Source organism: Manacus vitellinus, unplaced genomic scaffold (genome assembly GCF_001715985.3).
Source record: "Manacus vitellinus isolate BGI_N305 unplaced genomic scaffold, ASM171598v3 scaffold_27_pilon, whole genome shotgun sequence".
NCBI lineage: Eukaryota > Metazoa > Chordata > Aves > Passeriformes > Pipridae > Manacus > Manacus vitellinus.
This window is the reverse complement of record NW_021940039.1, coordinates 8,241,084-8,256,611: the sequence shown is the minus strand read 5'-3', so window position 1 is coordinate 8,256,611 and position 15,528 is coordinate 8,241,084. Positions and strand designations below refer to the sequence as shown.

The following is a 15,528-nucleotide window of genomic DNA, read 5'->3' as shown; positions in this document are numbered from 1 at the left end:
CATCTCCGAAAACATCAAACTTACACTGTTGAATGTTTACAAATTAGTAAGCAACTTAAAATAACACCTCCCAGAAGCCTTGGGAGCATTCAACAACTCGTTCTCATTGGAAAAAATGGCTTTTCATTAATGTTATAATGTATATTTTGAGTGTAAATAGTCAGAAAACCTGGCGCTAAGCAGGGAATCTGAAAGATGACAGTCCCAGGAAAACTCTTGTGCGTGTTTGTTGTTAAAAGTTTATAGGAAAGCAAGACGTGACAATCATTAATTTAGAGGTGGAAGAGGAGGGTGATGTGAGTGATTGGGTTTGTGGCCGAATTTGGTGTGGTTAAACTTGGTTCTCCTGGATTTCTGAGGAGGGGAACAGTGGCCCGTGGGCTCGGCGTGGGCTCCCTGCTAAGTCATTTCCACCGATTAAGTACTTCGAAAAATCCTTTTTGTTGCCATCAGGGGGAGCTTTTGAGATCTTTCGAGAGTGAAAAAAAAATATTAAAAAAAAAAAAAGGAAAAAAAAAAAAAAGGGGGGAGAAAAAAAAGAAACGTCCCAGCTCAGAAACAGAGATCTCCAAACCAGCAAGCAGCCAGAAGCTTACCTGTGGCTACAACTAAGCCAAGGAAACCAGGGGAGCTGAATTCCTTAGGCTGCAAAATCAGCAATATTGAGAGAAGATTTTTTGACTCAATCCACCAATAAAATTAATCATTGATTTTATTTTTTAAATTATTATTTCCAAAAAAAAAAAAACAACAAAACCAAACCAGGAGTCTTTGGAGCACTCAAAAGCCAAATCCTACTCTGTTGCTACAGCTTCTGGAAGGCAAATGCTCTTCAAAAAGCCTCTCTCCTTTTAGCTCCTGATGATTCGATGGGGACCTTTGATGCAACATTTGGATTAGCTGCACACAACTGCACTGAGGGGGACCACAAAAGGGGGAGCCTGGCTGATTGCATAACTTTGGGAAAATAATAAGAGGAAAAGAAAGAATTAGAAAAAGAGAGAGAGAGAGAGAGAGAGTGGAAAAGGGAGAAAGAAAGAAAGCAAGCAATTAAAAAAAAAAAATATCTGAGACTCAAGTTTCAAGACTCTTTATGTGCTGCAGAGGAGCATAAGGTTTACCAGCAAAGTGCAACGGGGAGTCTGAGAGGAGAAATAGCTTTCTCTTTTGCCAAGAAAAAAAAAATAGGAATGTGTGTTTTGGACTGGACTGAGAAAGAAAGCTGGGGAGATTGCAAAAAGGGGGGTGCAGGATTTTTGTCACATTGATCCATTCATCTTGATTGTCTTCTTTAAAATATAAATAAGAGGGGGGGAAAGTGACAGGGGGGGAAAGAGGAAGAGAGGAAAAGAAGAGGGGAAAAACAAAAGAGCAAAAGTGTTTGAACCTCTGGAGCTATCTGCTCCTTCAAGCTGATTGATTAGTCATGATCCCTGCAGTTTTAATGGGAATCATTCAATTGGGAAGGTGGAGCACCCTAGAGTAGATTAGCATATTCTTGTTTACTCATCTTCTGAGGGGCTTTTTCTCTTTTCTTTCATTTTGTGGAGAAGAAGGGAGGGGGGGAGGTTGGGGGGAAGGAGGGGGTTGTGGCTTATGTTATAAAGGAGGCCAAAAAAATAAATAGATTAGAGCATCTTTTGGGGGGAGGGAAATCAGTGGGTCTGAGTCTTGGAGAAAGCTGGGGGGGTTGTTTTGGTTTTTTGTTTTGTTTTGTGTGTGTGTGAGTGTGTGTGTGTGTTTTTTTTAAGAAGAAAAAAATAAAGGGAAGAAAATCCAGCAGAGAAAAGAAGAGAGAGAGGAATTCCAGCTGTGGAGGAATAGAGGAGAAGAAGACAGATAGAGGAGGAAGAACAGAGAAATACATTTCAACCAAGAAGGAGTTTTGATTTATTTGATTTTTATTTGTTTTAAGGAGCAAAAAAATCTATAACCAGGAAAAAGAAAGAAAGAAAAAGAAAAAAAGAAAAGAAAAAGCAACTGAGAAGGGTTATAAAAAGAGCAAATACCAAGAAGGGTGAACAAGAGAAGAAAGTCAAGGCAAGGAGGAGCCCAAAGCTGGCAGATCGGGAGGATTTGCAGGGGAGAAGGGGGGGGAAGATTGGAAATGCAGCTCTGGAGTTTGCTGCTGCCTCTTGCGCTTCTCTGTACAGCCCTAGCCAGTGGACCCGAATGTGGGATGGACGAGCGCTCCCGCAGGGCACGAAGGGACACCAGGCACAGCCGCCAGCTCCTCCACACTGCCCCGGGCACCTGTGCCACCAGGTTAGCCCGAGGAAGGCGCTCCACTGCTGGGCTGGAGCCTGGGCATGTCCCCCGCAGGAGGCAACAGCGGGAGGTAAAGGACGAAGAGGAGTCCCTTACCCCGAGCAGGGCGCTCTATTTCAGTGGCCAAGGTGATCAGCTGCGGCTGAAGGCAGATATTGAGCTGCCCCGAGATGCCTTCACTTTGCAAGTGTGGCTGAAAGCCGAAGGAGGACAGAGATCTCCGGCTGTCATTGCAGGTAGGTACTTTGGTCGCGCCTGTGGCTGCGCAGCAGCAGCAGCAGCATCCTCCTCCCTGCCTGCCCGCTCCGCGCCGGGAGCCGGCGGAGCAGCCGGGGGAAGGCGTGCGTGTGTGCTCCGGGGGTGTGGGTGTGTGTGTGAGTGTGTGTGAGCCCCGCGTGTGCCCCGCAGCTCAGACACACGGAGGGCAGTGCATGTGCAAACACGCCCGGCTGCCTTCACCAGCCGCGCGTTCGGGGAGGATGGGGGGGGGAGAGAGAGATCCCGGAGCTCTGCGAGCCGCCTGAAAAGTGTTGTGTGCTCGCAAAGGGAAAGAAAAGTTATGTAAACTTTTGCATAGGGAAATGGCAGTGCCCTGGGTGGTTTCTGTCTTTCTGTGCGCGCGGATTGAGATGCAGATAGAAGAGCCAGCTCGCCCGGTGGGTTTTTGTCTAATTTTCAGGTTGGAAAACTGTAAGTAGAGCGTTTGAAAGTAGCTTGTTTGTATGTATGAAAAGGAGTGTATGTGTCTGGTGTGTGGCTGCAAAGAAATGCATATCTAAGGTCCCCCTACGATTTCCTTAGTTTTATTAGCTTTTTAGTGTACTTCACTCGTAGCCCTTCAGATGCAACGTTAGCATGTGGTTTCCAAAAAGCTGTAAAGGAACTTTTGGCTATTGTGAAACCTCAAATGAATCAAATGAGTTTATAAAGTTCCCAACCCCTCGACACTCAGCTAGGGCTGGGACTCACACTGCAGCTAGAGGATGTGTTGAGTATTTTTGTCTCCCCTTAGAAATGGCAAGTGTAACATCAATGATTCTGAGGTCAAATAGCCCTATAAAATCATTTAGTACTCAAAGCAGCTACCAGTCAGAGCTGTCTGAGCTGGACAATAACGAGGAATATTGCACTTTTCTTATTTAAATTTTATGAGCCCATCCTGAATTTGGGTCCCTCTCGCCGCGCTCGCTCCCTCTCCCCTACCTCCCTCCGCCACCTCCCGGGGCCTTTCTTCGCTTTATTGATTAAGTTGCAGCAAGTTTTTTCGTGCTGAAATCGGTATTACTTTTTCGGAGGTTTACAAACCCTTATAAATGTCGCCACAATCCATCATTGCTTTGAAGGAAGTCATAGAAAATGGAAATGCCCTTAGAAAAAAAAAAAAGGAAACAAGCCAGAAAAGGAAACGGCTATAGGGGGGGGAGCGGGGTGGGGGAAGACATGTTTTACAGTTCTTTTGGCAAGGAGATTCCCTGAAAGTACAAAGTTTCCATGTCCTAGGATGCCTTAAAGAGACAGGGAGGATTTCCCCTTTCCCTTTAACTGGAGTGACTTCCTAGCGGGAGGCAGCGGTGCCTGTGCCGGCGGTGCCGCCAGCCCCGCTCGCCTTGTCCCCTGCCACCCTCCCTCCTGCCACATTCCCGGCTCCGCTGCCCCATCCCTGACCGGCGCGGCTCCTGTCTCGCTGGAAAGTTGCTTTGTCCGAAGGAAAACAAAAACTGAGACGAAGTCAGCAGTGCTGTTCCTTAACTTTCCCCAGTCCGGGTTGCTCTGGGAGGGGGGACGCGTTGTGTGTGGGGCTGCCGGGGTGGGCAGGAGGTGCCGGGCATGGGCTGGTCCCGTGTGCCTTTAGAGGAGTCATTTCATAGGTGAAATAGGTTATTACTTGCTTTATTTCCTCTGGCTTTCTCATGCTCCACTCTTCTGGTTCCCACTCCTAACTTAAACCCCAGGGCTCAAAGTGCTTCCCTTTCAAGTTAGGGAAGGCAGAATTTGGGTTTACACAGATCTCATCGGTAGCAAAACACGGTCAGTGCAATTTTTGATGTGTTTAATCCAACACCTAAGACCCCACGTCTGTCTTTGGTGCAAGTATCTCTAATTTACACAACAGGGAACCTAAACAAACACACACAAAGATCATTTGTAGTAAAATACTTTAATTGGATGGGGGAGGTTGGGTTGTTGCCTGTATAAAACACTTGACCCATTTTATGCATGGAAATAACATTCCACTGTGAAAAATGAAGAGAAATGCCCCAGTTTTGCACCGTGGAGCTTCCAGCTCAGCTCGGGAGGACTTTGTGATTTTTATTTTATTTTTAAGCTCCCCCTGCCCCCCTCGCACGCACTCTTGAAGAGGAGCCAGGTTTGGCTCTGTGTGTAAACACCTGGAAGAGGTCCAAGAGGAACTCACTCAGAGTATCCTCCGCACACCACAGCCTCCCAGACCTGCAGCAAGCTTAGGGAGAGATTACGCTTCCCTCAATGAGGAAATCAAGGGTTCTGGCTGCCAAAACTCTTGGCTTTCACATTTTCACTGCTTTGGGATGTGACAGACTGAACAGCTCAGTTCTGCTGTTGAAGCTGCATCTGTAGGACCCCACCGAAATCAAGATCCCACCTGGGTGTGTGTGGGGGGGAAGGGACTGGGGCACATTTGCTGGCAGTGCCAGGAGTGAGTTTCTCCCCAACTTTCATCCCAGTTGCAAAGTGGGAAACTGTGTGGCTGTACAGATCCGAGGGAGAGGGCGGGATTGACTAGAAGACAACTCTTTTTCAGAGTTGCCCTTGTACCTTCATCTACTTTCTGCCCCCCACGTTGTGCCCGTGCTGACTGCTTCCCTTCCACCCCTCCTTGCTGGTTTATGAGTAATCCCTGCAAGTCCTATAGGAGCCCCCTGTGTGCCTATAGGGGAAACCTGTTGTGTCTGTTAAAAATCTCGTGTAGGACCCAAGTTGTTCTCGGCTCCTGCTCCTGACATAGCGGAGTTCTTCTGCTAATCCAGGCTACAGGAGTTTCTGGCTGGAGCCAACTCTCCTTACGTCACCCTCTGCTGCAGTATTCAATTTGTTTTCATAAATGGGTAATTTTACAGCGCTGTTAAGTGGGTTCGTCATTGTGCCGGGCCATGCCCCGTCTCTGATGATAGGCAGCCCTGGTGCCGGGCTCTGCCAATTTTCACGCTGGTTGGCAGTGATGTTATTGCTGCCCTGTTTGACTCCGCTGATATCTGCTCTGGCATTTGTCGGGGAAAGCAGTTGGGAAAGTGGAAGCCTGACCCACTGATCTGTGTTACGCCAAGGCTCAGTTTTTGGAGCCGGGCTGGGCTCGGTCGGAGCGGCTCCCGCGGTGCAGCTCCCGCAGGAGGAGGCAGCTCCCGGCTCCTGCGTCCCCACCTCCCTCCCCGGGCCACACAGCTCTTGGACAAACACCCCTTGGATGTGCGAACCTACCACACAGCACAGCACATCCCTCCTGTAAACACACACGTGTGCACATGGTATTAATCATTTCGAGTCTGAGCGCTTTCCCCCGCGGAGCCTTTGAAAGCACCTCCGGCTGTGGAGGAAGGAGTTAAGGTCGGGCTGTGCTCAGGTGATACGCACACGCCGTGCAAAATAAGACCTTTCAAAGCTCCCTTGACCTTGCTTCTGGTGTAATCAAAGATATTTCAGTTCTACTTGTGGAAATGCAACCCCATCCTGAGAAACGGGATCCTCCTGAGTCCCTGTCAGGGTGTTTTCTGGCGTGTGGCTCTGGAGTGGGGTGGCTCATGTTTTCACAGGAGTGAGATGTTGACTCTTTACTGGCTGGGAGCTGAGAGGAGCGGGATGAATGATCGGCAGCGGGAGCTGGAGTAAGAAGGCGTGCCTGCTCTGAAGAGTGAAAGTTATTTGTTTTGGTTTGTTGTTTTGTTTTTTTTTTCCTCTCGGTTTCATTCTCCTCTGTCTCTCTATTCCTCAGCCTGCCAACAGGGAGCATGATCCCAACTTAATAAAGCTTCGTATGTAAGGGAGTGCCTGTGTTTTCCCAACTTCAGTCCTTGATGAACATTAAACTGCAGCAGAATCCAAAGGGAAAGAAAGCAGCATGGTGGAGCTCACTTTAAAGCCACTGCTTTTGCATGTAAGAGACTGAGAAACATCAGTGTCCGGGTCCAATAACTGGGCAATTAGAGAGATATGTAATTGGCACTGCTTGGGTCTGGTCCCTGCACAGAATTTATGTTTAATTCTGGGGGTCAGTTTGGATCCCTTCTGAAGTTTTGGGGTCTGATATTGGTTTAATTCACTTCAGGTAGAATCAGTGAGCTGGGTCCTATCCCCAGAGCTGACCCCTGTAGTGGCCGTGCTGGAGCTTTGAGGATGTTTTCAATAGAGAGTTTGCTCTGAGTTTCACTGGTATTAAATAATGAACAGACAGATAATGCAGCTCTTTCTCATCTTCAACAGCCTGGTGTCTTTTAATGACATGAATGTTCTTGTTTTGATGTGTAATGAAGTTCTAGAATGAAGGGCATGAAACAAAACTTGCAGTTCTGTTGTTTAGCTAGGGCTGGCATGTGCCAGGTCCCAAGGGAATGGGCACGATGGTCCCAGGGGAATGGGCACGATGGTGACAGTGGAGTGACAGGAGCTGCAACACCTGCACAGATGCTCCTTCAGGGTGACAAACCTCCAACACACCATTTCTGAAGGGTGCAGGTAGCTGTGTGGGTTTGGCTTCCCTGTGGATGGGTTCAAATGATTATCCACTTCATGACTATGGATCTGGATAGGGTTTGACTCATAGGTCACTGAGCTCATAGCTTGTTATTTAGTAAATATTTGCATTTGAACAGCGCGTTTCCTCCAACCTGTGGAAGCTGGGACACGAATCAGAAAGTGGAAAGGAAAAGAATTTTTCTTTCCATAGGATTTCCAGTTTTAACCAGTGTCATTCCTTTGACCAGCTACATACCAGAGTCAGAATAGCACAGTTAAAAGAAAGTTGGTGGGTTTTTTTCCCCTTAAAGCACTTACACATAGGCTGCTCTAATTAATTAAATGGCAGTAAAAGGATGAGGGAAATTTGACTCCATGTGTGTGAAGCATGGTAAATTTAGCTTCCTAAATGATGTTTGGCTGTCTCCCATAGGCATGGAGATGTGTCCTGGGCTGAGTTTGCCTCTCCAAGCTTCGTTTCAGCCTGATTTATTTCAAGCCAGACTGCTTCAGTCAGAAAAACTTGCGTGAGGCAGAAAGCAGGCAGAGAGCATGCTGTTTGGAGAGAGCAGGAGCAGGGCTCTCCTCAGGGATTTGTGGGGATGTCTGGAGAAGAGCAGAGCTGAGGCGGGCGGGCCTCGGTGCTGAGGGTGAGAGGGAGCCCTTGGAGAGCCTTTGCACGCTAAAGCATCTCCAGGACAGACCTGGGTGGTGATTGGAGCATCCTGGGATTGGGGTGGAGCTGCTCTGCAGGTCCCCAGGTCACCTCCCTCCTGGTGCCAGGAGAGGGTTGTAGGTGGCCAAGGGGGTCCCAAGGCCGGGGCTGCACCCAGCCACACATGGCACAGGGAGGGATGAGCTTAAATCCCAAATGCCTGTAGGTCCCACAGAGCACTGCAGTGCTGGGGGGATGGTGCTGACTCCCTGGAGACCCCGACCCACACAAAGAACAGGACAGGTCTCCACTTTCAAAGCTGACCCAGGTGTTTGCTGATGCAGCTCCACGAGCTTCAAGTCCATTCACCTTCTCCAAGGGAAGGAGAGATCCTTTACTGGGGGTGTTGAACAGCAAAGAGACAACTGCCAGTGGACACTGCCCTGGTCAGTGGGGCCCGACCCTGCCAGGGCAGCCAGCTGGGTGGAGCAGGGAGTTTTGGTGGAGAAATACCTTCTGTGGAGCCTGAGTCTGGATACATCAGGATACAGGTGTGTTGTGAGAGAGGTGTGGCCACAACACCTCCCTGAGCAGCTTTGACACAAATGTATCACATGCACTGGCAGCCCAGAACTGTATTAATTAATGCATTAATTAATTAATGTGTTAAACATGGCCAGCAGGCAAGGGAGGGGATTCTTCCCCTTTGCCCCCTCAGGTGAGACCCCCCTGCAGAGCTGCTCCAGCCCTGGGAACAGCACAGCAAGGACATGGAGCTGCTGGAGAGAGTCCAGAGGAGGCACCAGGATGATCAGAGGGCTGGAGCAGCTCTGCTGGGAGGAAAGGCTGGGAGAGGTGGGATTGTTCAGCCTGGAGAAGAGAAGGGTTTTGGGGTGACCTTTTTCCAGCCTTTCAGTACCTGAAGAGGTTCTACACAGAGCAGAGAGGGACTTTGGACCAGGGCCTGGAGTGACAGGACAAGGCTTCCCACTGACAGGGGGCAGGGCTAGATTGGATGTTGGGAACAAATTCTTCCCTATGAGGATGGTGAGGCCCTGGAATGGATTTCCCAGAGGATGTCCATTCCTGGAAATTTCCAAGGCTAGGTCGGATGAGTTTTGGAGCAACCTGCTCTAGTAGAATGTGTGTCTGCCCATGGCAGGGGGTGGAATGAGATAACTTTTAAAGGTCCTTTCCAAAACAAACCACTCCATGAAAAATATCACAGGACCTAAATGTGATTTAGGTGCTCTGAAGACCATTGGATTAACTGAGCTCTTTCACCTTGGATTTTTATGCTGACCTGAGCCAGAAAAGAAGAGTCAAAATATAGTGGCTTTTTTCAAAAAGACATATTGAAAAAAAAAAAACAAAAATAAACCCTTCCATGACTGGGGTCAGCTGAAATGTTCCTCTGTGATAGTTTTGCTTCTAATTTTATCCGTTGGCTTGTTCAGCTCCTCTTTTCTTTTCTCTGACAGAAATTATAGGAGCAGAAGCAGAGAAGGGACCACCTGGGTTGCCAAATTCAGTCCCCTGCAGTGTTGGGGATATAACAGCAGATAATTAGTCCAAACATTCACAGAATATCCACTTAGTAGGTTCTGATATAGCACAGGCCACAGAAAATTTCCCAGTGCTCTACTATAAACCAAAGATCTTTAGCTAAGACTGAGAATCACCACTATAATGTAAGACAGGAAAAGAGAAGGACAGATTGACAACATCTTAAGTACCTAAAATCCAAAACATTGGTTTAGAAAACTGTTAAGTATGAGAAAGAAAAACATCTGCTGGTAAAAGGTATCAGCTTTCTTATTTTCAGAGAGTTAAAAAGGAATCAGGTGTTTTGACAGTTACGAAACTTCTATTGAAATTTTAAGTTGGAGTATTTGCCAAAACTGATCCTTTCCCACAGATAGTCTGTTTTGATTAATTTCCCTTTTTCCTGAGAAAAATATTTGATCAAACATTTCCCACCCTTCTCTGGTCTTACCCTGTGTGGCAGTTCCTCCATCCCGCTGTAGCAGGAGTGAACGCCTTCACTTTGTCACATTTTTACTTTTTCAAGCCTTGTATTCCAGATAATTTAGAAAATCCATCAGAAAAGTCGTGTTTGATCAAAACCCTCTGTGTTTTTCTCTCAACTGTATCAGCAAGTCTAATATAATCTTTTCTCTTTATTTACCCTCCTGTCTCAACGCTACCAAATTTTTCCTCTAGGGCAGTGTTCACATGGTCAGTATATATTAACCTTTCATATATTTAAAATATATTGGACTTTTCTATTTCCTAGGTTCTGGGCATTTTCTTCATGCATTGTTCTGGGCACACAACAATTGGCTGCATTGTCTTTTTTTGTTTGTTTTCCAAAAAATGTGGCTTCTAAAAATGAAGGTGTACCTTCCTCCTGCCCTCACTCATCTGTTGTTCTGTGCCCATTTCCCTATGTTTGTTCTGGATATGAGAGTCTTAGTCTTATTTCATATTTCTGTGGAGAAGAAATACTTGATTGTTTTGCTATTTTCTGTGTGTCCCTACATTTCTCTTCATTTTCTCTGCTGTGAGCATGCATGCACATACACACACAATTTCCAAAGCACCTTTGATTTTCTTCCCAGATCAATAGAGCATTTAAACTCCAATGATCAAGGAGGAGCAGCTTGTTTATTTCCCCACATATTCTGACACAAGTGGCACATCTTGTAAACTGCTTTGATTTGATGTTAGTGCCTATTATAAAGTTTACTCTCCCCAAAGCCATCCATGAAGTCAAAGTACTCTTATGCTACACAGGAGCAGAGCAGAACTCAAAAAGGCAGGTTAAAAAGAGAACAGGAGTGAATATCTTATCCCAGAATTTTGCTTTCTGGTGTCCTTTTTCATAGTGATCAGAACAATTTGAGGACTGTTCAGCATTCATAAGGTTGGCAGCACCAAGGGAGAGTACACTGTTTAGCATAATTAAAACTGAATGAATATAAATTCAAGTCAATTGCTCCTTGGTGAGAATGGGGCTGAATTTGTGGTTACACAGGCAGCATGGATTTGATCCTAAACCTGCTTGAGATCATGGAAAATACCATTGAACTTGGCTGAGTCTGGTTTAGGCTCTGATTTCAGAGTCTTCCACATCCCTCCTCTCCAACCTGGACCCTTCCATGATCCTTGCTTCAGTCTCCTTTATTTTGCCATGCTTTCTTGCTTTGGAGATGAAAGAAGATAAACTGTGAAGCCAAACATCAGAGAAACTGGCCCGGGGATGGGGACATGTTTATTTGGGTTTGCTATACTCCAAATCCCAACTTGGCTTCTGTCTCTTTTAACCTTTCTGTTACTTTTTTCCTTCCTTTTTCCTTTTTTTTTCTTCCCCCTCTATAGTATTAAAATTCCAAACCCTCTCTCTGGTTTTCTCTTCCGCAGGGTGATGTAAGTGTGTGACTTTCCCGTCCAATCCCTCCACACTCTCTTATCACCCTCGTAGCCTCAGTTCTTTCCCTACTATCTTGTGTCCTCGATTCCCCTGCTTTCCCTCCTTCCTGCTCCTCACAGTTGCTGTTTTCCTCCTCTGGGGATCCACACTCCCCATGGTTCTCGCCGGGTGGTGTCCCCTCCGTGAAGACCAAGGGTGGCCACAGGTTGGTGGCTTCAGCCAACTGGTTTTGGAGCCGAGGGGTAAGCAGGCTGTGTGTTTGTGTGCTCAGCCAGGCATATGCTCATGCATATTTTCCGGGAATTATTGATATTGTTCTGTTTAATATCCATCCTGGCCGCGCACAAACAAGGAGCGGGCGGTTGTTCTCACAGAGAGGGAGCGGAGGGGGAAGTGAAACTGAGAAGCATCTGGAATTGGCCTGGTGAAGCAGCAGCTGAGAGATATGATACCAGCTCATGAAAGCAAAAGAGTTGCTGTGTTAGAGAAGAAAACCACTGTGTTCTGTGCTGATCACCTCCCGGGGCCTGGTAGGCTTTGCTCGAGTCTCCTCATGGGTGATGCTCAGGGCTCTTTTATCTCCTCTCCTTCCTCCACTCTGCTGTGTTTTTCCTCCTTTTCTTTATCTAATTTATTGTCTCTCTGTTTGCTTTAAATCACTTTCCCATATGGATTTCTCTCTTCTGACCCATCTTCCCCTCCCTCATCTGACTCCCAGGAGTCTTCTGTCGTCATGGAATTGGGAGAAGAGCAGCCCCGTTCCCGACACGGAGCATCAACTGCAGGCTCCTTTCCTCCTTCATTTTCTTCCTTTTCTGTCCTCTGCTGTTAATGTTGGAAGCATATTCACAAAGATCATCCACTGGATTGAGGAAACAGATCTTATCACCATTATTTTGTTTGTTTTACTTAAGACAGGGAAAGAAATGGAAAGGAAAGGCCTTCACTGTTACCAGTTTTGAATGGAGTTTTTTTTCTCCTCTACTAGTGTATCCTAGTGCCTTTAGGATAATGGCAATGATAAAATCCTTTATCATTGCAGCAGAATTGTGGTTTTGTAATCCTGCTAACTGCCACAAAACATCCTGCTGATGGTGCTGATAAGTTTCTCAGGCATGAGAGAACATTGCCCTTAAAATTGGGGAAACTGAGGAACAGAGGGATGCCCTGATTTCTCCAGAGTGTGGTGGTGTGCTGGTGAAAAAGCCAGAAATAAAGCCCAGCAGCAGCCCTTTCATTATTTGTTTTTTAATTTTTTGGGATGATGATGGTTATTCCTCAGCCAAGGTTGTTCTCACTGCTAAATCACACACCCTAATTCCTGTAGGACATTTCCTTGTAGCTGTGGATGGCTCTTCCCTGGGTAATTGCTGTACTGAGCCAGTGGTGGTGGTGGAGTTAGTTTGTCACCTGTCACACTGCTGGAGGCATTTGTGCCATGAGCTCTTTGGAGACAGCAGAAAATCAGACGGTCTGGAATTAATATCTCTGACCCAGACACACTGGTGATGTTCAAATCAGCACAGATTATTGTATTTCTCAGGTGGAACAGCCCATAATGGGAGAGAAAAGCAAATATCAGCAGAGCCCAGTAGTTCAAAGTACTCTCATTTAAATTGGAATACTTTCATATTTTTTATATGCCTGCACATTGATTAATGTATTGACTTGCTGAAACAGCTTGTGACCCATGTAAGCTGTAACTGCTTATCTTCCTAGGAAATGCTGGAAATTTGTCTCTGGGTATCTCAGGTTATTAAGTTAAGGACAAAAGCAACCAGCTTACCTCACAGTTAAATAAGGACCAGGTGAGAGGTTGCAGAAGGGGCTTTTCACAAGGCATGTTGGTGCCCCAGAGGGTTTTGGGGAGGGATCACCATTTAATGTGCACCCTCATGGCTAAACAACTGGTGTTTCTGTTGTGAGCATCATCAGGGAGGCTGTACATCATACAATCCATGTGAGTTTGTTCTGAATTCAGCAGCATCTGTGCTGTGTAAAGTCTGAGGTGTAAAGCTGAAATCTGGAGCTTGCATTACTACTGTCTTACATGTCATCTGTCTTGTGCATAAACAGAGCAGCCTCTCTGAGGTCAAAACAGCTCCTTTCACCAGTGATAATTTAATGGGAATTATTTTCAGCGTAAAATAGACAAGAACTGGAAGCCTCCTGTGCTGTAGCTCCTGAATGGAGATGTTCAGGGAGAAAAAGAGTACGGGGAGAAAAAGCAAATGTCAACTAAATGCTTTCTGCACACGGTTTTGAAACGTACTTGGCAGAGGGAAGGGCGAGCAACACAAGCCAGATTCTGCTCTGGAACACACCAAAGTAAACCTGGAGTAACTCCTTTGGAGAGGAAAACGGGGGAGGAGGGGGGGCTGCTCCAGACCTGTGAATGTGTAGAATTTGGGGCAGACACCAAGTGCCTGCAATGGGGAAAATGAACAAGCTGAGAAGTGGCTGTTGTGGAGAACAACCTCCCACCACCGTCACCGCTGTCGGTGGTTTCTTTTGGGTGTGTAGTGGTTATGGTGATGCAGTGGGAAACATTGGTACAATGTGGGGCTGTTTTTGCTTTTTGAAGTGTTTTCTGCATATACCTATATCGTAATCCCTCTAGACTGTGGAATTAGGCCACGTTACCAGTTTTACAGTGAGCCCTTTGTGTTTCCGGCAACAAACACTTCTGAACTCTGCTCTCCAGGCTCGTGGCCCTAAACTCCTTCACCCCCGCCCAAACTGTCCCATCTCCAGCAATAATATTCCCTCCTCTGTTTATAAACAAACACCCTCAGAGGAAGTTCACGGGAAGAAAAGTTAGTTAATGAAAATCAACCACGACTTGGGTCCAGCCTGTGGGTTGGAGCCAGCAGGGTTGCTGGATGTTTCCTACTCTGCATCTGCTTGTAGGAGTTTCTTTGATGAGATGTTTGCCTGTCTGTTTGACTGTGTGTCTTTCTCTTCTTTTGCCTTCATCGTGGAAAATACGAAAAAAAAGTGGGGGAAAAAACGACAGTCTCAATTTGCTTTAAAATCAGTGTGGACAGTATTCTGGAACCCTGAGCAGGGAGGTTGGCTTCAATGAACTTGTAGAACTTTTTCTTGGTAAATCCACTGATTTTGTCTGTTTTGTTGTTGGGTTGGTTTTTTTTTAACACCAAAATCTCTTATTCTGTCTCCTGGCAAAACTGTTGCTCTTGAGTTGCGCAAAGGCTGTAAAAAAAGGACTAAAATAGCCCAAAGGATAATTGCCCTACTATAGTCTGAGTATGGGGATGATGATACATCTGGTGTTGCACATCCTTCTCACAGAACCACCCGCTGGAGGAGGTGGGAGTGAGCAGGACCCAAGGGAATAGGTAGCACAGGACTGTGGTCACCGTGAGCATGAGCAAGGGACAGATGGGCACAGTAATGGCACTGTCAGTTGGGAAACACAAAAGATCTTTTGACTGGCTGCAGAGGTCCCACAAACCTCTACCAGCGCAGGAGGAACCGAATAAAAAGTCCATTTTCTTCTGACTGCTCCTGGGTCGTGCCTTTAGCGCTGCACCTTGGTGGTCTCAGGTGCGAGGTGAGGTGATGATGTGTTTGTTTCCTTTCAGGAGACACTTGGATCCTATAATAAGTCTTTCTGGCTGCTCAAAATGCACAAGAAGATCATCAGATAAAGGAAACCTCTGGGGGTGAGGGAGGCAGCACTGCTCAGGGCTGTGGTTCCTCTCTTGGGCAGAGGTGTGGTGTCAGTGCAGTGCTCATGTCGCTGTTTCAGGGTCCCCCTCTTCCCTAAGGAGTGTCTTTGGAAATTGGGAATAAGGGATTTTTTATAGATATAAGAGATGTGAAAGTTCTGGTGCCACTTTTAGTTCTAAGAGCCTTGAAGTTTTAAAAGTACTACAAAAGGTCTCCAGTGCTGGCAGAATCTCCGTAACTTAAAATAGGATGGTTTAAAATAGTCTTATCTGCTGCTTTTTGTTGAAAGGGCAGTTTCTCTTACTGTACAAATATTTTCTGTCAAGTCTTATCTGTAAGACTATTCCAGTGTGGTCTCTCCACCTCCTGTCCCAATGGGGAGAAAGACAATCAGAAATGAGCATTTCATATCGCAGAATGGACAAAGTTTATCAGCTGTTGCACAATTCCTTTGCCTGCAGATTAAATAAAGGAGCAGGGGGGAGTGGTGGTGGAAATGGACCTGATTTATACTGCTGAGCTTCCTCCAAGAATTCCAGGGGAACTATCAACAGTTTCTCCTCGGAGGATTCACTCTTAGCCTTTGAAGAGTTCTGAATTAATGAAGAGCAGAGGATCTTCTGCTGGGGAGACTGGAATTCTCCAAAGTCCTCTTGCTGGAGATGGTTTAATCAAACAGACTGTTTACATTTTGTGTCTCACCAGAGCAGTGCTCAAACAGTGGTGGTCTTCCACTGGACACTCCAACACTGGGTGTTTTATTTTATTTTGT

The 15,528-nt window shown here is 46.4% G+C and overlaps 1 protein-coding gene across 1 annotated transcript in view; it reads left to right on the top strand.

Annotated features, from left to right (window-relative positions):
* The first annotated feature begins 2,095 nt into the window (after positions 1-2,095).
* The window catches only part of PAPPA (pappalysin 1), a 181,062-nt gene continuing 167,629 nt past the window's right edge, over positions 2,096-15,528 (top strand). Inside the window, exon 1 of the mRNA XM_008920190.3 lies at positions 2,096-2,504. Coding sequence (XP_008918438.1) covers positions 2,108-2,504 — 397 coding nt within the window. The 5' untranslated portion in view covers positions 2,096-2,107. The remainder of the gene's footprint in view (positions 2,505-15,528) is intronic.